General features: G+C 42.4%; 1 protein-coding gene across 1 annotated transcript in view; it reads right to left on the bottom strand.

Annotated features, from left to right (window-relative positions):
* iqsec3a (IQ motif and Sec7 domain ArfGEF 3a) overlaps positions 1-23,216 on the bottom strand; it is a 104,468-nt gene extending 81,252 nt beyond the window's left edge. Inside the window, exons 1-2 of the mRNA XM_041964448.1 lie at positions 23,180-23,216; positions 20,544-21,360 (exon numbers count right to left, since the gene is read on the bottom strand). Of these exons, the coding sequence (XP_041820382.1) occupies positions 20,544-21,360; positions 23,180-23,216 (854 nt within the window). The remainder of the gene's footprint in view (positions 1-20,543; positions 21,361-23,179) is intronic.
* Positions 23,217-24,610: the final 1,394 nt, after the last annotated feature.

Genomic DNA, 24,610 nt, shown 5'->3' with positions numbered 1-24,610 from the left:
ATCCAGTGCTATTTTGCAGCCGAACCTAAAAAAAACATATATATTATTTTTATATTATATTCCTGAATCTCAATCTCAGCCCTAAACTCACCCTAAACTAACCACCAAAACCATAGCAATGATAGCATAGCTACAGCAACGGTAGCTGCAATGCTCAGACACTGCAGAAAGTGAGAATTTAAAAAATACTCAGCATCAGCACCACCTTCATATTCCTGCATGAAGACCTGGAACAGGTATCTTATCTGATGCAATTGCAGCAGGAATATGTACAGTTGATTAAGTTTGTTTTCAGCAAACCTACTGGGTGAAACCACTTGTCATTGTTTTACTTCATTCATCTACTTCTGAGTCAAGATCCAGGCATTCTTGACCCTGCCATTCCTCACCTGCCCACCAGTTGTCCTCAGTGTACTCCTTTAATCCAGCTCGTCACCAGACCATTCTCCGCCCTACACACCTGCTTCCCATCCATGATTAGCACCAGTATACTCAGTCAGCATTCACCCTTTTGCCAGATTGTCCACTGTGCTTCACAGCTGCACCATTTCCAGCCTTTCCCCTGTTTTGCCTGCCTGCCTGTTTGACCCATTGCCTGTTTTCTGACTCCCTCTTGCCTCAGGCCTTCTGGTTTTGTCAGCATTCTTGTGTGATCTCCCAGACACAACTTCTTTTCTGATTATTGAGCAAGGGAAGATTGTTTTACCCGACCACAACCGCAGCCTGCAATGTCTGCATGTTTTCAGTCCGTGTTCTTAAAGCGACTCCCTCACACCCCCTCACTCAACCCAGACACAATGCTGCCACAGAGTTTATTTATAGGGAGATTACCCGAGCATAAAGTCACTGACCCCGTGTCGGTTTGGTTGGCAGAAGACAATGGCTGCTTGCATTTGAGCCACTGACAGCTTTGTTGGCTGGTTTACTGCAGTCTCACTAACACTGGACCATGCTCCAACCAGATGTCTTTAACATTTTCAAGCTGCCAATCTCAAGGCAATATAGAATATTATTAAAAGTAAGGATGCAAGTAAAATGATTTTAGTCCTTTTTATTGAGGCATGTCAATACTTATACATCCCAGATTCCAGATGACTAAAAATCCTTTTTGACATATAGCCAATGAAAACAGCACAAAGACAATATATTTAATGTTTGACCTCATCAGCTTCATTGATTTTTGTAAATATCTGCTTATTCTGAATGTGAGGTAGCAACACATTTCCAACAAGTTGAGACAGGAGCAACGGAAGACTGGGAAAGTTGTGGAACGCCCTCCAAAAAAACCTGTTTGGATCATTCCACAGGTAAACAGGTTGATTGGTAACAGGTGATAGTATCATGATTGGGTATCAATCATCCTGGAAAGGCTCAGTGATTCACAGCGAGGATGGAGCGAGGTTCACCACTTTGTGAACACATGATGGTATAAAGGAGATTATTTAAGAAAATTCTGCAGGTCACCTTCATCCAGACCATCCCAACGTGAAGTGCAATGTGTTTGTAGTCTTAAAAGTAGAGTGTGAACGCTGCACCATGCTCTGGGATTTGGAGGAGAAGCCCACTAAAAGCTGCAGATGAAGTGAAAGGCCGCATTCATCGTGCTTTGCTTGGCTTTTGATGTATGCTTTGTCTGCGCCGAGCTGATCTGAAAATGATTTGAAGAGAGAGATACGGACAGAGAATGTGAGAGTTTGAGTGTTTGATCACCATGGAGACAGACAAGAGACAGACAAGGTTTCGCTGTTTCAGCACCATGGAGAGAGACACTCAGACTGACAGCGGATGGGTCAGTACCGTGGACAGAGACACGGGAGGGCTGAGAAGAAAGATGGCTGCTGGACAAAATATGGCTGCACTTCCTATAAAAAATGTAGGGCTGCAACTAATGATTATTTTCATCATGGATTGATCTGCCTGTTGTTGATTAATTGACTACGAAATGTTAAAAAAAAAGAGAAAAATACCTCCCAAAAGTCATATATATTTTAGTTCCAAATCACAAATGAAACAAAGAAATCTTCACATTTGAGGAGCTGGACCCAGAGAATATATGGCACTTTTACTTGATAACAGATGATTAAAGCGGCATGTCTACCTGTGGTGCTTCAAAGCACATTCTCCTATTTTACTGAAACGTACTCCTGATATAGTTATAAGTGAAGGCTGATACCGAAATATAGCAAGGAAAGAGCAGGAATATCAAATTTTAATGTGCATGTGAGAAAGCCATGAGTGCTTTTGCTTTCCTCCCTCCATCAGTGTGTCCTCTCCTTCAACCTGGATGCTCACATTTTTGACTTTCATCCATCTCACTCCTCAGCATCGTCCCTTCCCCCCAACTCTCCTCCTTTCCTTCGCTCCCTTTTACACTGATTTTCCATCACTCTCTGCGACTCCCCATCCCCCCCGTTCCGGGTCCTGCAGGCACGGTGTGTTACGCCAGAGAGGAATTTGCTCAATTACTCTTGCTGTCAGAAGATGTAGCCGGTAAAAAGAGCGGCCGCTTTCCATACGCCGTGTCCTATCCCCGGACACGGGACATGGAGAAGGATGGAGAGCAGACAGGTGAGACATAAAGATGAGAAAGCAAGGCTAATATTCCCAGCAGTAACCGCACCTCCATCCCTTATCACCCCGCTGTTGCCTTTTTATCTCCTGCCCTGTAGTCAATCTCCCTGGCTTCATCTCTTTCTGTTCCCCTTCCTGCCAGTCCCCTGGGGGAGGACAGAGAAAACAAGGAGGCCTGCATGTCTTCTTGTACACCTCCTTCAAGAGCGTGACTGCTGGTTCACCTCAAGAGCACTTCAATCTGTTCAGCCTAACCACGCTGTTCTCTGTGCTGTGAAGTGCAATAGTTTATCACACGACACACAAGGTCCTTTGAAAAAGTTGAAGTTGGGATTTTTGCGCTCAGCAGAAACAGAGAGAAAGACCTTAAAAAGGGAGGTTGGGGGGCATTTGACAGCAACAATAGCAGACAGTACAGGGAGGGTATGACAGCAAATTAATTCCCATTGTTAATGCCTCCTCTAATTGTGTCCGCCTTAACGACCGTGACACCGCTGTGGCCGTTTTTTAATAGGTCGAGAACACAGGCGGTCTCTGAGGGGACACAGATTAGTGTGAGCGTTGGAAGCAGCAGAGCCACTTGTTCACACAGATAAAGGGTGTATATTCTGCAGGACAAGGTATAAAAACATCAGGGCAATAGACATGAATCAAATGGCTTGAATCAGTGCTGTTGTAATAAAGGCTGTGAGTCACAGTCACTGTGCTGGCATGAGTAAAAGCAGTAATTCTTCAGGATAGGACAGAAATTATAAAGATGCCAACTTTATGCCTGAATATATTTTGGGGATTTTTTGGCGAAAATGGATTTTTCATACAGTCACACAACCGGTGGCTTGAGCATCTCTGAATAGTTCAACATTGCCAAGAGCTGGACGAGAAGATCCATCACGGATGTGCGCTAAACATGGAGCTAGAGGGAGCAGATTAGCTTAGCATAAAGTCAGGAAACAGCTCTGTCCAAAGGTAAGAATATGCGCCTACCAGAATCTTTGAAATGGTGACGACAAGACAGTTTCCAATCTTTTTGCTCTGCTAAGCTAACAGGCTGCTCCTTTTAGCTTCATATATAGTGCACAGACATGTGAGTGGTATCGTTCTTCTCATCTAACTCCAAGTAAGTGAGTGAAAAAGCGTGTTTCCCAAATGTCAAACTATTTCTTTAACCACAGTGTTTATAATTGGATTAAATTCATTAATATTAGAACCGTATTCCAGGCAACTTTGTAAATATTACATCTCCTATGTATGTATATCCTATGTAATGTAGAAGGTTGGACAACAGATATATTTCTATGGAGACAACTACTATTTATTGTAGCATCATACACATAGTTAACATTTTTCCTTTTTCATATTTCATATTGTTTAATTTTTTCTGGTTGATTGATTTGTTGGTTGATTTTGTTATATAGTGTCCATATTCTCACATATTTCTTACATATTTCAGGCATTTCAGGATTTTTAGTATCAATAAAGTATTCTGATACTGAACTTACTTGCGTATACTCACTCGTACATTGCCCCTGATTTCGAGTGCTGATACACAGTATGCATGAATAAAGACGACATGATCTCAGACACTTCCAAACCTGCTGAGTCGTCCTTTTCTTGACAACAGCGTGGAGCTCATTTGAATCTAATCAATGGGCATTATTGGCGAGGGGGCGAGGCGTGTAGAGGGGTTAGGCACAGCCAGAACTGACATGCAGCCGCACTCACTCGAACTGTGCCATAAATAAAATAATACGGTTTCACCTGAATCACTGATTTCACCGTATTTGAGAAAATCACCTCACGAATGAACCCCTTTTATCTTTTCAAGCACCTTGCTTTTGATTCATCTTCACCATCCTTTGATCTCTGACTTCTCACAATTTTCTCTCCATTACTTCTGCTGTCTCTCTGCTCAGCTTTACTATCGCCTCCATCTTTCCACTCAAAAACAGCTTGCGAGCATTTTACAACTTTGGTTTACGAGGGCACCTTTTAAAAGGCACCGCTGTGCTGCAGAGATAGCGCGCGCCCGACTGAAACCGCATAAAAGCCAAGTCTCATCCGTTCATGCTCGAGACCAGCTGATATGAGAAGACTGGGAGCGAAAGTTTCCTAATTAATCTCCACGCTCGCCCTCATTGTGACAACACCCATTCCCATGTTCAGGATTACGCATTTCCTCCACATTGGCATGAATTCTCCTCCGCACACTAGAAACTTTGCAACACTCCAAACCCTCTCCTCCATTTTCAAACACGCCTCCCCCGAATGCAGCGCGCTGTTTGATCAACGCGGGAGCCGAAGATTAAACTGAACTCCCGTGACTTGTTCTCTGATCTTCCAGGCCACTGACTCAGCTCCCCTCTTGGTCTAAAACTCGCTAACGTCACCTATAAAAAATCTATAAGCTTTTATAAGCCCTTCTGCACACTGGGTCTGTTTGAGGGCGAGTGTAATCTGCACACCGTGGTTTCATTGTATTTTGTTTTAACTTCTCGTGGCTAATGTGTTTGTCAATGCGCTCCTCCTCGTGTTGAATTCAGCTTTGCTGTGTCAATAGCTCTCCGGCTGATTCAACTCAGCTCGAGGCGGAAAAAGATCTGTGCACGCTGAAGTGATACATTCTGAAGCTTGGGACAGAGGGAGCCGTAGAGCAGGGGGGATCAAAGCTCACAATAATTGATGGATTAGTTTTCACAGACCATTTCCTTGGCAGTCAGGGGAAAAAAATAGCTGTTAATACGTTCGCTCATTGAAACAACAATATGCAGTATTAGGCTGGCCATGAAGGCCAAACATGGTAAAAACAAACACAACTGACCTTGGAGGAAGCAAACATATTAATGACAGTCATACGGCTGCTTGCTTTAAAAGGGATTTTTGTGTTTGTCGCCATTATTTCATTTCCTTCTTTGTTTTGATGCAACATTTTGGAATAAATGGATTTCAGAGTCAAGGTCAAAGTCAAATCAAGAGCAGCCTTTGGAAAGAGAAGGAAAAATGTGTGTATATATAGTGATAGTCAGCGGCGAGTTAAAAATAATGCCTTGTTCACAGGCACACGGGTACATACTTACTGTATTTCACATTTAGAAAAAAGTAAAAAAAAGTGTACTCTGCATCCGCATAAAGATCATCACAATCCTGAGATTACATTTAGGTTGGCTAATATATGCATTCCACACGTCAACTCATCTCATGGCCGTGTTACGAGAAGCTCTTCTATCATGTAAAACCAAGAAAAGACACTCAAAATGTTTTTGCAATACTTCACTTCCATTTGGCAAATTGGTAGTCGCTGTAAGTGGCAGTTTATCACTGTGTTTTACAGGCTGAAAGTGTGCAAGGCTTTCACAGATCAAGAAAAAAAAAATCAACACGCACACCCAGAGCTTTGTGGTGGAGTGTCAGGTTAAAATGATGTATTAAACATGATTGTGCAGTAGATTATAAGCAGAAACATATCCTTGAACTAAATCAGATTTCTCTTGTGCGAGCACTGCGCCCCACACACACACACACACTTAGATACACAACTCAAAATTCAGTCCTGAAAGCCTTCCATATTGACTCCTTTACACACACACACACACACACAGTGAATTAAAAAAAGCTTCCTTGAAAGGTTGACGTCAGCACGGACATCCCAAGCGGCTTAGCTCGCCTTCTGCAAGCAGAACCGAGAGAACAGGAGCTGGACGGGAGAGCAAGACCACTTTGCCCAAGAGGAAAGCGAACAAAGGAGGAAGAACAAACACTGTGTCCTTATATTCCATCCCTTAAAAAAAAAAAACAGGAATGCCAGGAAAGCAGCACCTGAGCTTCATTCACACCTTCTCCCTCTCATTGTGGCTTACGTGATTCCACTGCGGCAGAAAAAACTTTCAGAAGAAGTTCAGACCTACTTGAAGGTTTTATACGAATGTTTACCAGGCTGTGTAAGAGCAGCACGTCATTGGTTTCAGCAGCTGCATTAGTTATGTAGAAGAAAAAATTCTGCACGATCTAAAATATCAAACGGAAATGTCAAGTTTTGATGTCATCCCCTAAAAATCAAAGATGGAGTTCTCACTAGATTCTCAGCATTTTACGCACTTCTTCAACTCAACTCCCGACTGTTAGTCCCCCTTCAATAAAACTTAAAAGAAGCCTTTGACGGAGGAGTAAAACAAGCAGAAAAGGGAGAGCTGAGCCCGGGGGGGTGGAGAACAGGAGCAAACCACTTCCTGGTGCTCGCTTGTCAGAGAGAGCTCCGTCAGCTAAAGGGGTTCAAACTGACAGTGAGCTGGATTTATTTCTGCTGGACAAGTTTGTGTTAGAAATGAAAATATAGTTTTCTTTACCAAACTTTAGCAGTATTGTGACAGATATCTGTACAGTTCCAGCCATTACAGAGAAACAGCTGGGAAAGGCGTGCTGTGTTGACACAAAAAGTACAAATGAAGAGTTAGCTTGCAAACATCACTAGCTAGCTACTCCAACTGAAATGATTCTCATGCTAGTTTAAATGCAAGTACTTGTTGTGTTATTCACAGTAACAAAGGTAGCAAACTAAATGGCGGATGTAATTTTAGGTAACTAGCTAGCTAGTTATCGTGTGAGTCTTTTTCGCCCATATGTAGCTTGAAAGGAGAGTTGCCTTTTGCCACGAAACATACAAATGAAGTGTTAGCTTGCAAACTTTGTAAGCTAGCTACTCCAACCGAAATTATTCTCATGATGATTTAAAATGTAATATGCAAGTACTTGTTTTGTTATTCACCATAACAAACATAGCAAACTAAATGGTGGGTGTAATTTTGGCTAACTAGCTAATTATCAGGTCAGTCGCAGCCATCTCTTCACCAATATGTTGCTTGAAAGATTTTAGCTGCGTTTGTTGACTGATGGGGTTCAAGACTGGGCTGGATTTACTGGACAAGCTTGTGTTAGAAATGAAAATATGTTCTAATTTGAAGCACTGACATTTTTGTGGGTTTTTAGTTTATACACAGTGACAGAAATAGCTGGAAAAGGCTAGTTGCCTTTTGCCACGAAACATACAAATGAAGAGTTTGCTTGTAAACATTACTAGCAAGCTACTCCAACTGAAATGGTTCTCATGCTGATATAAAATGTAACCAATCTGCACATATTTGTTTATTCAGCACAACAAACATAACAAATTATTTTAATTTTAATTTTTACAGTCTCATAGAATATGTAGGAGTATTATGTTTTAGTAGTATTTTGTAGTAGACTAGGGATATACACATTGACAGAGGCAATTTATTCAATGTGAATGAGAGCAGTGTCCGGATTACTGTGACATCTCACGGTAAACTACTGTTAGAAAGACATTTTTACAAGATGGAAACATTCGCAACCATCAAAAGGAAAACATCACAAAAGGATGAATTTCAACTCGTAGCGGAAAAAAAAATTGTAGTCACTCATTTTCCCATGAAAGCAGAAGTTTTTCCTACTGTTTTCATCTGATCTCCAGCTGGTGCCTCCATTACTGAGCAGTTTTAGCAGCTCATATCGAGCATCACGCTACACTGTGTTGCTGCAGGGCCATCTGCTGAAGGCTTGGCAGTGGGTCAGATTTCACAGATATTTTCCATGCTTCATGCTGTTGCTTGACAGCTATCAAGCTGACGTGGTTGTCATATATGAACTACGGCTTGGGCTGATCAGGAAATCCCCATCAACCAGATCAGCATCCATACATTTTGTACTGAAGTACATTATTCTTATTTATACATTGAGGGAGGCACAGGTCTGAAATATGGTTTTGGATTTTTGCGCCAGGAAGATAAAACTGTGCAGAACAAGTAAAAGAACGAGGAAGAGATGTGGGCAGATGATGGGGGAGACATGACGAAAAAGAAAAGAAAGCTCATTTTCCATCACATCATCCACATGCAGTAACTTCTTTACTCCAGTTCCCACACATATGACTCATTCAGACCTCATGTCCTGCTCATCTCATTTGCTTCTTTTAGGATGAAACCTCCAATGACATCACTGGCAGAGTCATCAGCTCCTCCCCCTGGCAATGCGTACCTGATGATGTAACCCTGGCATCAAGGGGTTGACAGACAGGCGTTGATGATATAACCACAGTGCAGGGGAAGGGCAAGATGCTTTTATGGTCATCTGAATGTGTAGACAGTCTGGGATGTGGAAAACCCAAATTCTTATTAAATGTTAAAAGGTAGCACACCAGTGAGGCACACATATGCACAAAATTTAATGCACGGGCACCCACACAACTGCAGGTTAGTCATTTGTAGCTGTGGCCTCCAGGAAAAGACTCAATTCTACACTCAACCAAGCATTTAATGGAAGGTAAGAAACCCACCTCTATAATATTACACAACAAAAAATGCAGGAAAGCAAACATAAACAAGGATATATAATACAATTCAAAAAATGATCATTTATATGAGAGGCAGGACAAAGTAATTGGATGTAGAAATGTGTGAACAATAAAAAAGAATGATTATGTATATGTTTGGGTGCAAGTTAGTGGCCAAGTGGATGTATCCCCTGTTTTTTCTCTTGCACGGTACAATAAATTATGGTGGAGCCTCGGTTGAGGCTTTGTGTGATGTGTTGAAAAGACTAGGAAAGCCGATTGGACATGCTGTGCCTGTTCCGATCAGCTCTCCAATGCCTCGCAGCCTTAGGTGGATGGCTTTGAACATTACTCTGGGTCGTAAAGTTAACCATACCTGACATTTCCCAAGGCAAATGTGTGCCTGTGCATGGGCGTGTTTGTTTGAGTATGCAATGCAACAATGGACATGGAGATTAGACTGGATAGAGAGCAATGGCCAACAAATAAAACCTGGTAATACTCATACTAATTCACAATATCACATTACAACACTTCTTATTAGGAGCAATATGTATCTTGTAAATAATACACAAATGCACATCAGAACTCTTGCAGGAAAGAAACATTGCTGCTGCAACATGAACAAGGGTTGAACAATTCATCATTTTTATATTTAATTTTATAGAGTGCAACTTTTAAATTGCAAGACCTATTATAACTTACATAATTAACAGTGTTTGAACAAGCTGTAGGGAGTAAAATTTTAAGCCAGCCACAGCTGATTTCACCAGATGTGTTACTGCCACCAGTTAAGTTACTCAGCTGTTTAATGAATGTTGCACTGAGAGCCAACAAAAAAAGAGATTCCTACTCTCTCTCCGTGCATTTTGGTCAAAGATGGAAGACAGAAGAAACACCAGTTTTTTATCCTTTGACGAAAAAACAAGGAATGAGCTAAGCAGTGTCTTCATGTAATGACACAACCTTGGTTCCCCGTTACAGCAGATGCAGGCACAGACTAATGGCATGCAGATTTGACAACCAGAGACCAAAATCAGTTTTAAGAGATGTAATTTTTTCCATCTCAAGCATATCACACTGCGCTGTGTTCAGTGTTGGCTTTTTGTACATAAAGCTAGCAGGTAGCCTGGCAGTTGTCAAACGCAAACAACACACAGCTGATGGACAGAGATGTCTGAGTGTGCCAGTTAATGATGTCATCATTAAGCTTTTCAGATTAAGAGCTCTGAATTGAGACCTCCAGGATTTGGGGCTATGAAGTAGTCTTTTTCTGTCAGTCCGTGAAGCTAAAGCTAGCTCAAGCGGCTAAGGTGCAGATTTGTGGCTGCTGTTGCCTTCAAACGGGACTTGTGAACTCATGGTTACGGGGCGTTCATGTGGACTCTTCTAATCAGCAGGGTAAACATGAATCAGTAGTTCTGTCAGTCTTTGAAGCTAACATAAATGCTAGCTCAAGCTGCTAAAATGCAGATTTGGGAATGTGAAGCACTTTGTCCTTTCAGCCTGTGAACCTAACATTTAAGTGAGGTCACGTTGCTGTCGGTCTGTGAAGCTGACGTTAAAGTTAGCTCAAGCAGCTAACGTGCAGTCTTGTGAGTCTGTGAAGCTAACCTTTAAGATAGCTGTAGCAGCTAGCGTGCAGTCTTGAAGCTAACCTTAAAGATAGCTGTAGCAGCTAACATGTAGTCAGTCAATGAAGCTGTTGCTAAAGTCAGTTCAAGCAGCTATAAACTAAAGAGCTGTTTTCTGATTTCAAGAGCTCATTTCAAAGCATTTTCAAATGTGTTTACCAGCAGTTTGTCACAATTACCATCAGCCACCTCAGCTTTTCAACAGATAAAATGTCACTTTTGATAATTGTATCTGAATATTATTCATCTCAACTGTGCCGCTGCTATGACTACTGTCTTTAAAAAAGACAAGGTAAAGTTGTCATTTTTTAAAAGAATTCGCAAGTTTGCTTCAAAGACTTGACTCCCTGACTAAACCTGTAGGTCCTCAGCAGCTAATAACTGCATTATTTCATCTGTTTTCAGAAACAAAATAACTTTGTGGCAATGACTTTTACAATCATATATCATCTTATGCTATCTTAACCACAAATACATGCTTGTGGTTTAAGTTATGGAAAATCATTTCAATAACAAAATTATGCAGAAAATCACAATGTTCAGCTTGAACTCATGTCCATAATATAACCACTCGTCCAACCCTCACACACACACACACACACACACACACACACAAACACAGATGCACACTAGCACACACGGTGCAAAACAATTCGGATTGTCTGCTGAGGGATTTTCAGCGCTAAGCTCTCAGGAGGTGAAATCTCTGCGACAGATGGGAGGACATTTTTCCACAACTGCACATGGTTCCTTCTTGCAAAGATCCCTTCTCCCAGAGCTACACAGGTCATTAGCTCACTGACCAATGAGAGTCGTGCCACAGCATTATCTGCCCTTGAGGAATCCCACTGTCTCAGAAGGACAAACACTGGAGTAACACACTTTTAAGCGATGCATCATTTTCAAGACATCTGGAAGTGTTAGTCTATGGCCAACACATTTGTTTTATTACAACACCTAATATGTTAGCAGCCGCTAACGGCCAGCTAATAAAAAATTTTGTGTGGAAAGATAAAACTGGTTGTAATGCATTACAGAGCCATGAAAAGAGTGTGATATGAGGGGTGTATTATCAGGTGCTACACTTATCACATTTACACGTTACCACTTTTTTCTTACTTCCACAATGACTGTGCTATTAAACTGTATCGCTGGTAAGCTACTGTTAAATTGGGCAGCTGCTTAAAACATAAGTGTGTTTTGACCAAGGCTTCTCTTTTATGTAAAAAACAAGAGATTCGCTTTACAACAAATTGAAGCATGTCATCTTTTACCATAATAACACTTGATAATATTTTACTATTTTTGTATTAATAATTAAAAAAACAGCAAGGATCTGCAGAGACTTCTGATTATTCCATCAAATTATCTGCTTATATTATGCAATCAGATAGAGTGACGCCAGATGACAACACTGATGAGTTTTCTATTTGCAACCATAACTCTGCAATATGCAGATTGCATACTGATGTCCCACGCAGTCTCCTGATTGCTCATTAGGCATACTGTTCACTTGCATGAATAAGAATTGAAATGCATCAATCAGATGTGTGAATGATTTACCTCCAACCATGAAAGACGCGGCTCACTATGCAGCTAGTGTAACATGAGAATCTGGAAGTGTCAAGGATGAAGAAGACGCATCTGTCTTTCAGTAAGTCGGGCATCTTGCCCAAGTGACAGAGGACTGCCAGTTGGGAGCCATGTTGAAAGAAAAACATGGTTGAGCCAAAGTTTGTCATTTTGATTGATTGGAAATCATAGAGGCAGAGGACACTGCAAAGAAACTGTCTGCATTTTAGCCAAGCTATGAGGAAAGTGGGACAACGTTTGGACTCTTCAGCCCTGTGGGGCTTCTCAGTATTAAATTATTCCTTCCCTGTCCTGTTCTTTAATCTGTCTAATTATTTACCCTGTCTGTCATTCTCTTCTGTAGCTACAGTATCATTTTACGATGTTCTCCATAATAATCTTCCACCTCTAGTTTTGAACAAAAAGTCTGGCAACCTGAAAGGTGCATTAAGACCGCCAAAATATACCATCAATCAAAAGCTGCTGACTGGAACTGACATGCATATGGATTTTTTTTGTATTTTTCACATTGATACTGAAAAATAGTGTTTGCAAGGGCTTCATATGGATGTAGGTCTGGGATCAACAACTTAATCAAGAAAGGGCTTCTGACTTTTGATTGAGTTTTGTGTGCTGAATTGTTTCTCTGTGCTTCCGACCACATTCCTGAGAAATACAAATTCAGGTTATTGTAATTTTATTTGCAAAGATACAGAGTAGAGCAAACTGACTTATTTAGAATCTGTACTCAGTTTAATCAAATTTAGCAATGGTGATATGTTGACTAAATTGGATCAAACCAACGCCTCAGACCAACAGAGGTGTCCAGGAAGCCACAGCCTAAGCAAGTTACATCCTTGATTACCATACGCCCACCACATAAATGAAAAAGACAGAAAATTATCCCCTATATCCCCTTACAACAGCTGTTCTCTCATCCTTTTAACACCCAAATGCAATCTTTAACAAGCACACACAAACACACTCTGCTGCATTACAGACAACTGGGACTGTCTTTGCTCAAGTTGTGCATGAAAACAGCTAATATTCTACCAGGGAGTCAGGAATCACCCGGCAGCAACGTCCTCTGAGAAATGAAGCAATTTAAAAGCACTACGCATCAAATGTGATATTCATGATTTGCATTCCAGCAGCAGCCGAGCCAAGCCACCCTGTCATAACCGAGCAGACGTGATTCTCATTCAGACCGAGGGGAGAGGAAGCAAAGTGAAGAGCAGAGAGGAGGGTCCAACTCTCGAGTAATGGTGGCAGGAAGGGAAATGCAGAAAGGAGGACAGAGCAGAGCAAGAGAAGTATAGTGTGGACCAATATGCCATTTGAACCCCTTGCATTCATCATCCACCCATCTACTTCTCTCTCAGTCCCTCCCACTGTTGTCTTTCAGAGACAAACATGTAGAGAGGCAGTGGTTGTACTTTTCTTTCAGGCTCCAGGGACAGGAAAGGGGCACTGAGCTGAGTTTTTCATGTCAGAGTTTTCAAGATATTTTCCTCTGAAACGTGCCTCGGCAGATAGATTTAAATTCATTTGTGCCACTGAAAATACAAACTGACATTCAAAAACTCTACCCTATCTGAACCCTTCCGTCAACAGTTTACATTGGGAGTACTTACTTTTTTCTTTAAAAAGTAATTCTGGTGAAACCTTTTGTTATAGTTAAAGCTGCACGAATCATTATCTTTATGTACAAGCAATGGATCAAATAACAATGTGTAATATGAATGGGTTTGCTAGTAAAATTATCATCTGACTCTGCAGTAGCTCCGTGGACTGTTTTGGCATCTTTCAGCTCATTGTTTTGGTTTTCAGGTGTGGGCCAGAACTTTACTTTTGTGGTTGACTCCCATGGCTCTCATTAACCTAATTTCCAGGAGCAGGCAGTTTTTAGATAAAAGCTTGTCATAAAAGGGCAGACTGACAAAGTTATCAACAAAGGGGTGAACACAGTAGAGCATTTAGCAGCTAAAAAGCCAGATATTTCCCTCAGTAGTGGAGACCAAAACAGAGGGAGAAAAAAGAGGGAATATGAGATACTCATGCAATGGCCACAAACATGAGTCCAAAGGAACGCTAATATTGCAACTAGTAGGCCGTATTCACCGTAATTCACCGTAACAACTTTACATCGTGATATATCTTAATGTATTTTAAAGCCTGTCCCACCGCCCCAACTGACCAAAAACCTTGCTAAACACTGTTTTAATATCTTGTGAAGTTTAACCAACTTCTTGGTTAGGATAGAGAGTAATCGTTTCCATGGTTAAAAGAATAACTACTTGGTTAAGGATAGGGAAGGATTGCGCTTATGATTAAACCAAACCAAAGCTGACTTGGTAAAAGATGAGATGCAAACTCTGCATCTCTCGGAGTAAATGCACTTTTGATTATTTGGACAAATAACCAATACTGTCTTTGTGATTTATGGTGAGGACAGTTTCATCCAGCTAGCCACACAACTGTGTACGCTTTTAAATGTCTAAGTTTTCTTTAGCACACCGTTAACACAGGTTCGTGTGTTGTAGTGTAGCGGTTTAACCTTGTGTTGGTTGTGCATTACTCCCACAAAGTAAAGCTGAAGTATATTATTTCGAGAAAATGCCCTTGATATTCTGAGATAAAAGATATTTTGGCTTTAAGATAAGGATGTAGTACCTGGAGCTCGAGTGGCTCCAAGGGGTTAGCATAGTTGTGGGAGCCTGGTAAAGTTTCAGGCTCATTGATCTAAGAGCATCAGAACAAGGAGACACTGCAGCATCCAGCAGGCAGTCAGCAGGGATATTCTGTAATAAATGCATGTGTGAGAGTGTGCTGAACTCCCCAACTCTAAGTGCGATCTGTTCATCCCAGTTTATTCCTGCAAGAGATGCAGGCAGGAGACGGCATATGAGATGGCATACATTCTGCGCTGCGACTGGTACAAGGCCAGAAGGAGGAAAACGAGGGCATGGTGGGCGCAGAGGAGAGTCACAGCCAACGCGGAAAAACATACTGCCGGATGGCGTGTGGCATGTTAGGGTTTGTGTGCATTAGCGAGTGTTTCGCGTGTAAGAGCTTAATATGTCTGCAGGATTGTGTGGGAGGCAGCAGAGAAGCACCTGGAGCATTATGAGAACCCTGGGATTTCCACCGCAGGCAACAGGATCACTGCCTTTCAGACACGCACGCGCCTCAATGCACGCCACCTTGCTGTCTTGAACACACGGTCCAACCTTCACCCTCTCTCACTTTAACACACACGGCATCCCCCAAGCTGTGCAGAGAACCAAAGCTCCAGCCCAGTCAGGAGATGGAGATGGGTTAAGTGGTGGAGAGCCTGATGGGAAGAGGATTGGACTGAATACTGATCCAGACTGCAGAGGTGGCCACTGTAGCATAAGCTGCTGATTACAGGAAAGGAGAACAGGAAGGTGGGGAGGGGAATACTATAGGATGAGATGGTGGAGAAGAGGAATTGCAAAAATACACAGTGAGGCTAGATGAAGGGGAGAAGAGGTGAGTTACGGTGGACAAAGGTATCATTTGTAGGCAGGGAACAAGGAGTCAAAGATGGGGAGAAAATGAGGATGCGAACAATGGAAGCTGAGAGTGGGAGGTGCGGTTGACAGGGAGAGGAGGAAGAAAGAGGAGTAGACAGGATTGCTGAAGGCTTCCCTCACATCACACGAGCCCCTTAAGAATTCTTCTCTGACTGAGTAACACAATTGCAACATTTCAGATTTCTCCGTCTGAGAAGTTCGAGCTCATACCAGAGCAGGAGTCTGCTAGGGATGGAAACAACTTTTTAAACCACATTCACTGTGCGAAAGCTGAAGGCTGCCTTGATTTGCATTCTTCAAATTATGCCACTGGAAGAGATGCGGAATGCGTGATGTGAGCGAGCAAGCATTTAATTTTTCATTTAAAGCTTTGCAAATGGATTCTCTGGTTGCTTTCAATCAAGTAAAACCATAGATGAGCCAGGGAAATGGTGGTTAAGTTGGAAATCCAGTACATCCCAGTATTAAGGGATTATTTGTTTACCTACTTGCTTCCTTGTTTCCTTACTTTGCTAATTAATACAAGAACCTATCCATGTTATTATTCCTCGCCCCATGATACCTTGCATGAATTTAGGACCTGCCATTCGGTTATTCCTTTCACTGACAGGTATTTTTCCTTTTTTTAAGAGATTTGGGGGAAATAAGTGACGTGGGAACACAGCCAGTCTAACCTTAAACAGGATAATGTGATTAGGCCTCTGCCTTTCACTATGAAGGGATGGGACGACGACCCGAAGAAGCGGCTTTGGATAAAGAACAGCAGCACTTTTTGATTTGTGCTGCTACAGAGAGTGAAGCGATGGCTGAAAAGCTCTAAAGCTTATCAGCACTTCCATAGAAAAAAAAAGTCTGGCATATTTCATCAAAAGAGGTTGAGCACAACCTTGTCCATCTCACAGCAGACATCCCACGAGTCCCACATGGGCTAACGCTAAGCTATCTTAGCTTGTTCCTGCTACTAGAGGCCACATGATCACATTTCTTGTTAGAAGAAAAAAGCTTTACATTTTGTGAAATATTGCTTTCTCGCTGAGAGTTAGATGAGAGTACTGATACCACTCTTACCACGCTGAATGTGAAGGTACAGCTAGCAGCCAGGTTAACTTAGCATTGCGCAAACTGGAAACAAGCTAGTCTGGCTTTGTCCACAGGTACCAAAATTCACCCAGGAACACCTCTAAAGCTCACTAACTAACCTGATAACACTTGTTTCTTTAATTCATACAAAAAACAAAGTTCTTAGTCTACTCCTTGCTTTGCGTACGGATTAAGCTAAGATGCTATCAGTTGCATCACTATAACACAGGCATCAGAGTGGTATCAAACTTTCCTTTCTTAACTTTTCAGAAAGGAAATAACTGTATTGCCCAAAACATCAAACTAATCCTTTAATGTGTGACAGACTTAAACGTGAAGTACAGTGGGCCGCCAGGTTAGCTTAGCGCAAAGTGGAAACAGGGACAAAGCTAGCCTGGCTTTGTCTGCATGTCACAAACTACACCTACTAACACCTTTTAAAGCTCACTAACTAACCTGATAACACTTAATTCATACAAAAAACAGTTCTTTGTACAAAGGTAGCCTATTCCTTGGTTTGTGTATGGGTTAAGCTAAGATCCTATCAGTGGCTTCACTGAAGCACAGACATCAGAGTGGCATCAAACTTTTCATTCAACTCTTGGCAAGAAAGGAAATAACTGTATTACCCAAAACATCAAACTAATCCTTTAATGTGTGACAGACTACTTTGATCCCGGATCAATTATTACACCTGTTGCGTACCACCAAGTGCCACAGACACCGGGTCAGCACCAGAAGTCATGCCATAAACTCACGCACGGGACCACAAGGCTGAGAATAACGTGGCTAAATAACCAGCACACATAAACACACAACCCTTATTAGTAAGTTTGTGACATGCCCCCGTCATCCACCCGTTAATAGAAATGTATCACTTCTCCAGCGGCACTGACAGCACAGCGATAAACCATCTTGTCTGACCAGGATCAATGCTGAGTGGAAATTACAATGCGCCTTCACGTCTCCTTCTTTCATGTATCACTGCTTTTACATTAAGGATAAGATAGTGTTCAGAGTGTGCCCTCTCTCTCTCAACTTCTCTTGCTCATCATTCTGCAGAACTGTCAGGGGGCATGGTTGGTAAATCACGAATGAACCTACTTATTGAATCCCCCTCTGACATTTATTTTGTACGACTCAGATCTTTGTGGGTTTGTGTGTGTTTGCCCATGTCTGGGTGAATCCATGTGACCGCAGGTTTTTTCTAGCATCCATGCTAATGTATACTATTCCTGACCTGTGCTCTTTAGGAATTACATCTTAATGGCACGATAAATCAATCTGGATTAACAGACACAATGCAAATGCAGCCGAGTGGAACAGATGGGGCTCAATGCGGTGTGCGGTGTGCTGTGTGCGTAACCGTGTGCATGTGTGCGCAGCTCTGGCAGCGGCAATTCATGTGACCTTGATAGTCGCAAGCAAAGGCAGGCAGCACTCTGAATGCAGCGCCAATAAAAAGTAGATTTCATGTTTTATTGTTTTATAACATTGGATCAAAGGGGATTCAGTGTGCTTTTGATCAACACTGATCAACATCAGTCTGAGGAAGGTCCTGGAAGGCTTGTGAGGGTAAATTAATGCAGCAAAATACAAGGAGATCCTGGACAAAAACCTGATGCAGTCTGCAAGAAAGCTACAACTTCTTGGAAGATTTGTTTTCCAGCAAGACATGACACGAAGAATAAAGTCAAAACTACGCATGAATGGCTTCAAAACAACAATGTTCATGTCCTGCAGAGTCCAGATCATAATCCAATCCAGAATATGTGGCTGGACTTGCAGTTTTGCAAAAAAAAAAAAGAATGGAGGAAAAATGCAGTATGAAGTGGGTGCAAGTGAGTATTTAGTATTTTAAATATGTAGTTAATTTAAATCACTGTAGAGATCTGTTTTCACTTTGATATTAAAAAGTGTTTTTCTGTTGATCGGTGTCAAAAGAACATTAATTCAACTGATTCAGTGCTAGAGGACAATAAAACCTGAACACACACACACACATATACATGCATAACTAATACTCATTAATTTCAATAAAGAGGACATTGTTTGCTATTCAAATCATTATCTTCCCTTGATAGAAATATGTGTATTGTAATACAATATACCGCCTGGATTCTATTCTATTCTCTGAAGTCTTTTATTCTCTTTCACAGCTGAAATTTAACAATTGTTGTTAGTGTCAATTAATCTGATGATTATTTTCTCCATTAATGGATTAATCATTTGGGCTAAAAATGTCAGAAAATTGTGAAAGATGCCTGCAAAGTCTTCAAATAGCTTGCTGTGTCTGACCATCAGCCCTGAACCCAGAAAACTCAGTCGTAATATGAAGAAAAGAAACAAATCCTCAGAACTGAGGGGCTGGAATTAGGACTGTCATATAAACAGACTGAATAACAGAATTTTAATGGCATTAATCTGTATGACACCAGAAATACGACACTGACTCACAACGTATCTGCAAGGAAGTAGATTTAAACTTATCAAGGCTTATTAGTACTGTAACTCTGAGGAGGCTGCAGGACTGTGATTTATAGCCACTAATGTCTTTGTCTTTGCTTTTATCCCCCCAGTTATGTTCCTCTGAGCGCAACATCTTTCAGCTTGTGTCTTAATGAGGAACAAGCTGTGAATCTCTAGTCTGAGCAATCCAGCCTCGATCGTCGGTGTTTATTTTTTTTAATGGCGTGAACGCGCTGCCATTTGTCTCAAAGTCAGGGCCGTGCCTTTAGGACTTTCAAATGTGTGTTTATAATGGCACAACGCTCCCCTGGCACCTGTGAAATCTCCACCTGAGCTTCAGCGACAAAAAACTGACGCATTTTAAAGAACACTCAACTCACTTCACATTCAAAGTGTGGAAACACAAGAGGGCACAAAACAGAGAGCTGCAGCCACACAGTAACGAGCGGCATTCCTGCAAAAGGATATGACCAAAAACGCTGCGTGCATCATTTAACCAGACTTCTGCTCTGTTACAACTCACCCAAACACACTTTATCTCCAGTGTTTAGTCCCACCGAGCAGCGACAGTCCACCTTGATCCAGAATGAACAGCCCACCACTGTGAAAATGCCAGCCTGGGCCCCCGAAATCAATAACCATTCCGCATGTGATTGATTTAGAAGGGCAACAACCGAGTGAATAATGTGAAAATACAGGAGGAGCTTGAATTACCTGTCGGGAAATTAAGCCTCAGCTTGTCAGGGGATGTAAAGTTAATCAAAGGCAAATCATGTGCAATCCAGCACAGGGGCTCGTACGGTGTGCTATGATTTTACCATCTTTTTTACAGGCTACTTCTTTACACTTTTTGCGACTGTATTGCGTAGTTTTCGGTCTCTTCAGCAGCTTCCGTGGAGAATGTTCAGCTGCCAGTGTGTTAGCAGGCTGTGGCATCACATCTGATGGCCCTCGAGTCTGTCACATTGTTTTCTGGCCAAACACATTTGCTATATTTAGACAGCACAATTTGCCAGAGCACACTGTGAAAATATCCATCTTATTAGGGTCACTGCATGCGAGTCTTTCATGTGTGTTTTATGAGACAGTGAAACGGTCTCTCCTGTTTGACACACTGTGCAGTTTCTAGCTTTTTGATAAAAGGTCATATTGGAAAAGCTAAAAGAGCACACTGGTATAGAGAAAAAGAGATGAGGCTGATTTGCATTAAAAATCTCTTATGTAAAATTTTGTTTTATCTGGAAAATCAAATTCAAACAGTCCTCATTATTTACAGTAAATCTCTCACTGTGATGGAGACACAGCATGAAAGCTACTTACTCCGCTTTCCTGGCCAATCCAACTGAGCGGCAGAGAGCGGTGGGAGTCTGCGGAACCAGGGACTTGCAGCAGGGGCTCCGCTTGTCCTCCTCGGCGGAGTCCGGGCTGGTTTGGCTCGCTTTGGGCGACTGAGGGGAGGTGGGAACGAGCTGCAGCTGCTGAGGGTGGTGGGAGGACGGCGCAGGAGGGGTCGGGTGCTGCTGAGGCTGGGCGGATAGACCGGGAATCTGCTGCTGCTGCGGCGGCGGCGGCTGCTGCTGCTGCTGCTGCTGCGCCTGCTGGCCGAGGTGAGCCGCAGCTTTGTTGCTCCCCGGGTGCTGATGGAGGTGGGAGGGCGCCTGGGGGCTGGCGCTGCGGTGAGTCGGGTGGTGGTGGTGGTGGTGGAGGTGTTGAGCGGGCTGCTGGACGTAGTGATGAGGGTCCCGCAACTGTCTGTTCTCTCCTATCAGGTCCTCCACCTTCCGCTCGAGTTCGTCGATGCGTTGGCGCTGCGTCTGGATCAGGCTTTGCTGGTTCTGGACGATAGTGGTGAGCTCCTTCAGGTAAAGAACGGCTTTCATTGGATTATCCAGCAGGCTCTCCATTACTGACTGTAGCTGTGGCCGTGTGCCCGGCTGTGTTGACTTCTCCTTCCGCTGTTTCTGGTGCTGCAAACCGTCGATGAGGCCTCTGAGCAGTGCGTAACCGGGATGCTCTGGCGGCCGTCTGACGCCTCTACGCTCTGCTGGGGTTGTATAGTCTCTCTCTCTCTCTCTCTCTCTCTCTCTCTCTCTCTCTCTCTCTCTCTCGATACTTTGTGAGGATACCAGAAATGGTGCTGATGCAAGTGGAGGATCAGCATCAGTGTGCGGAGGCGGGGCCGTAGTGGACCGGTGATGTCAACACGCAGCGGAGAGAGCGAGGCTGCTCTGCACGTTTCACATGTGAATCCACACTCTTTGCATCTCACAGCCCAACATATGCTTTGGCCAGTGTCTTTGCCTGCAATATGCGGTCCATTTCACTGACCATTTCACTGACTAATTCTTAGATAAGTGAATCCCTGAAGACTTTTATTTGCCTCTGAAGCCATAATCCCTCCACACAGCTGCACTAAACTGCACGTCCTGGTCACTTGTCTGTCTTTTCAGACGTCAAGTAGGAATTTAAAGTAATCCTCCAGAACTAACCCAATCTGTGGATGCATATTGACAAGTCTGACGTGTGGTGGCCCTCAACTCTCAACGCACCGCAATTTAAGAAAGCACATGCAAATAGATGACACTCAAGCACATTAAGAGGACGTTTTCACCAATTTCACATGTGCAGCATTTAGAAAAAAAGCTGTGATTCAGATGTTATTTCAGATATCTGCTGTTAATCTGGCGTTCGCCTCCTGCTGATTACCAGCTTGAAATTCTGAATCAGCCAATCACAATGTTACAGGTAAACATTGATGTATTTGGTTCTGGTGTGTGTATTTGTTTGTGTTTTCATTTTCTGCAGCTTTTTTTCTCTCTTCTTTCTTTGCATCTTTGCAAAGATGTGTCATCTTAAGTCACAGCGAAAGATTCTCTTTAGCATATTCACATTCATTATTTTCTTTTATAACGCAAATGAATCATGAAGTTTTTTGGGGGAAAAACTATACTCTGCTCCTGCTTTGGTGAGACAGCAGTATGGATTTTTGCAAATTGGCTCAAGCAAATGAGGCTGCCTTTTAGTCTGTGCTTTGGTGTCTCTGACTTTACCGAAAGGGAAATAAAAAGCAAGTCAACCAGCCAGATAGCATGCAAGCAGAGCAAGGAAAGGAAATGGGTTTTAGGTTTGCAGAGATGATCCCTCCTGATACAGACTGAAGCGATATCTCACCGGGAGAGTGCTGGTTGCTGTAGCGTGATGCTCCTCAGATTTGCACTTTCATTCAGTTGTTGCATTGCAAATGCACAGGAATTTACACTCCTCATTAGTCTGTTGGCAAATGAATTGAGCTTTTATGTTTAACAGGCCTTTGTGTTCGACAGAATGCTTTATACTGACAACATGATCTAAAAGGAAAACTTTTGTTGAAATCTTAATTGTTTATTCATGATTGCTCTTTTTGAAATCCAAAGGGTGTCCGCATTCAGCGCAAGTAAATTACTGTTAATTAGTGGAAGTCTAATGAAGCACAGGACAGTCTGCCAAATCAATCCAGAGCAAGAGTGACGTTAATGATATGCTGTGATTAATGCTGTTTTTGTTTTTTGTGAGAGCAGAGGAAAAGCTGAAATGGATTTGTATATTTATTTCATCCTGACAAAGACATTGTTGAAAGTTTTATGGAACTTTTTTAAAACCGCTCAGAGGAAATATAAATATCATAAGACCTTGAGACAGTGAAATATTAGGACCACAGTGGTGAGCCGTTGTGGGTGCAGCCAGGTCCCTCCTTCCATATGGCTGCTTCACAAGCTGCATGAAGTGAAAAATGGCTCGCGCACCCGACCAGCGATACATGGTTGGACGGAGACAAAAATTAGCTTCACAGCAGGATTGTAAAAATGGAAATGGTGCAAGCAGTGACTTTGGTACTGGGGTGACATCTGCAAGGTACAGCGTTGCTTATTATGGACTCTATGCTGGAAGAGGTGCGACCCACCTTTAACACCAATTACCTTCCAGAGGAGTCTGAGGCCTGAGAGGGTCATGCATCCTTGATCTGAAACGACAAGGACGGGGCACAAAGTGTGGTGGGAATAATCAAGTTCTTTCCTTCAGTTACTGTGCATCTGCAAATGAGAAAACTTTAAGTGTCCTTTAGTAAGAGTTGATATGAGGCTGTACTTACACACAACATTGCCTTGAGCTAAATGCTAATGTCAGCCTGTTAACATGCTCACCACAGCAATACTAACATGCTGATGCTAAGCAGGTAAAATATTCACCATGTTCACCATTGTTGGAATGTTAGCATGCTAACATTTGCTAAGTAGCACTGAACACAAAGTACAGCTGAGGCTGAAGGGGGATGTCATTAGTTTTGCTTTTTGTTTTGGATTTGGTCATAAACCAAACTATTGGACAAACTGAAATTTTGACCTGATGGTGGCACCAGATTAAATTCCACATGAAATGATGACTTACGTTATTACAAGGTATCCTCCAGCCATCATGAATGTTTGTACCAAATCCCATGGCAATCCATTGCCATGGGATTTCACTTAAATGCCAAACAGTCAGTTTCCTGGTGGTGCTACAACAAAGGTCAGGGGATCATTAAAGTCAGCAGGATTCATCTTCTGGAGACCATCAATGTCTGCACAAAATTTCACAGCAATCCGTCCACTAGTTCCAATAGAAGCACATTGGCTCAGTGGTTATCACTGTCGCCTCATTGCTAAAATCCTGCATTTGAACCTGGCTGACGCCAGTTTGCATGTTCTTCCAGTGCTTGTGTGAGTTTCCTCCGGGGGCTCCAGTTTCCCCAACATCAAAACTTGTATTTTAGGTCAGCTCTCCTCTCAGTGGCCTTGACGAAGGCAGCTGTTTAGAGCTGGATTTGGTCCCCAGGCAGTGCACCTTGGCTGCCCACTGCTCCACAGGGAAGGGTTAAAATACAGACAAATTTCACTACACTGTTCTGAGTATTATTGTACTTGACCATTAAAGAATCCTTGTCTTCTTAGATATAGTTATCATAGTCTGCACCAAACTGATTGACAGGCATTGCCATCCCTGCAGTCGTGCTACTATGGCTAAAAAAAAACATACACACCTGTGTTAAAAACACTGAATTTCACCACATTTAAAACCTGTTAAATTTTATAGAGATCAAATTCCTCACCTCTGAAAGAGAAAAGTTTGAAAGTTGGTTGGCAGTGTTAAAGTTTTCTCCCATCTTCGGCTCCTCCTCCAGAACTTTTAATTTCAAACTGTGTTATATCAATATAGGCTTACTCCCCAGAGTGCTGTCGTATCTCGGGTTTGTTGCTAAGCTGAAAGTAGACCAGCTGCATTCTCTCTCATTATTCAGCAGTATTTGATGCCGGGTCTAACACTTACAGACTGACTGAGCTGTTGTGAACCCAAAGCAATATTTGGAGAAA

Source organism: Chelmon rostratus, chromosome 22 (genome assembly GCF_017976325.1).
Source record: "Chelmon rostratus isolate fCheRos1 chromosome 22, fCheRos1.pri, whole genome shotgun sequence".
In the NCBI taxonomy this organism is placed as follows: Eukaryota; Metazoa; Chordata; class Actinopteri; order Chaetodontiformes; family Chaetodontidae; genus Chelmon; species Chelmon rostratus.
Note: the sequence above shows the minus strand (reverse complement) of the source record. Positions and strands in the feature narration are given on the sequence as shown.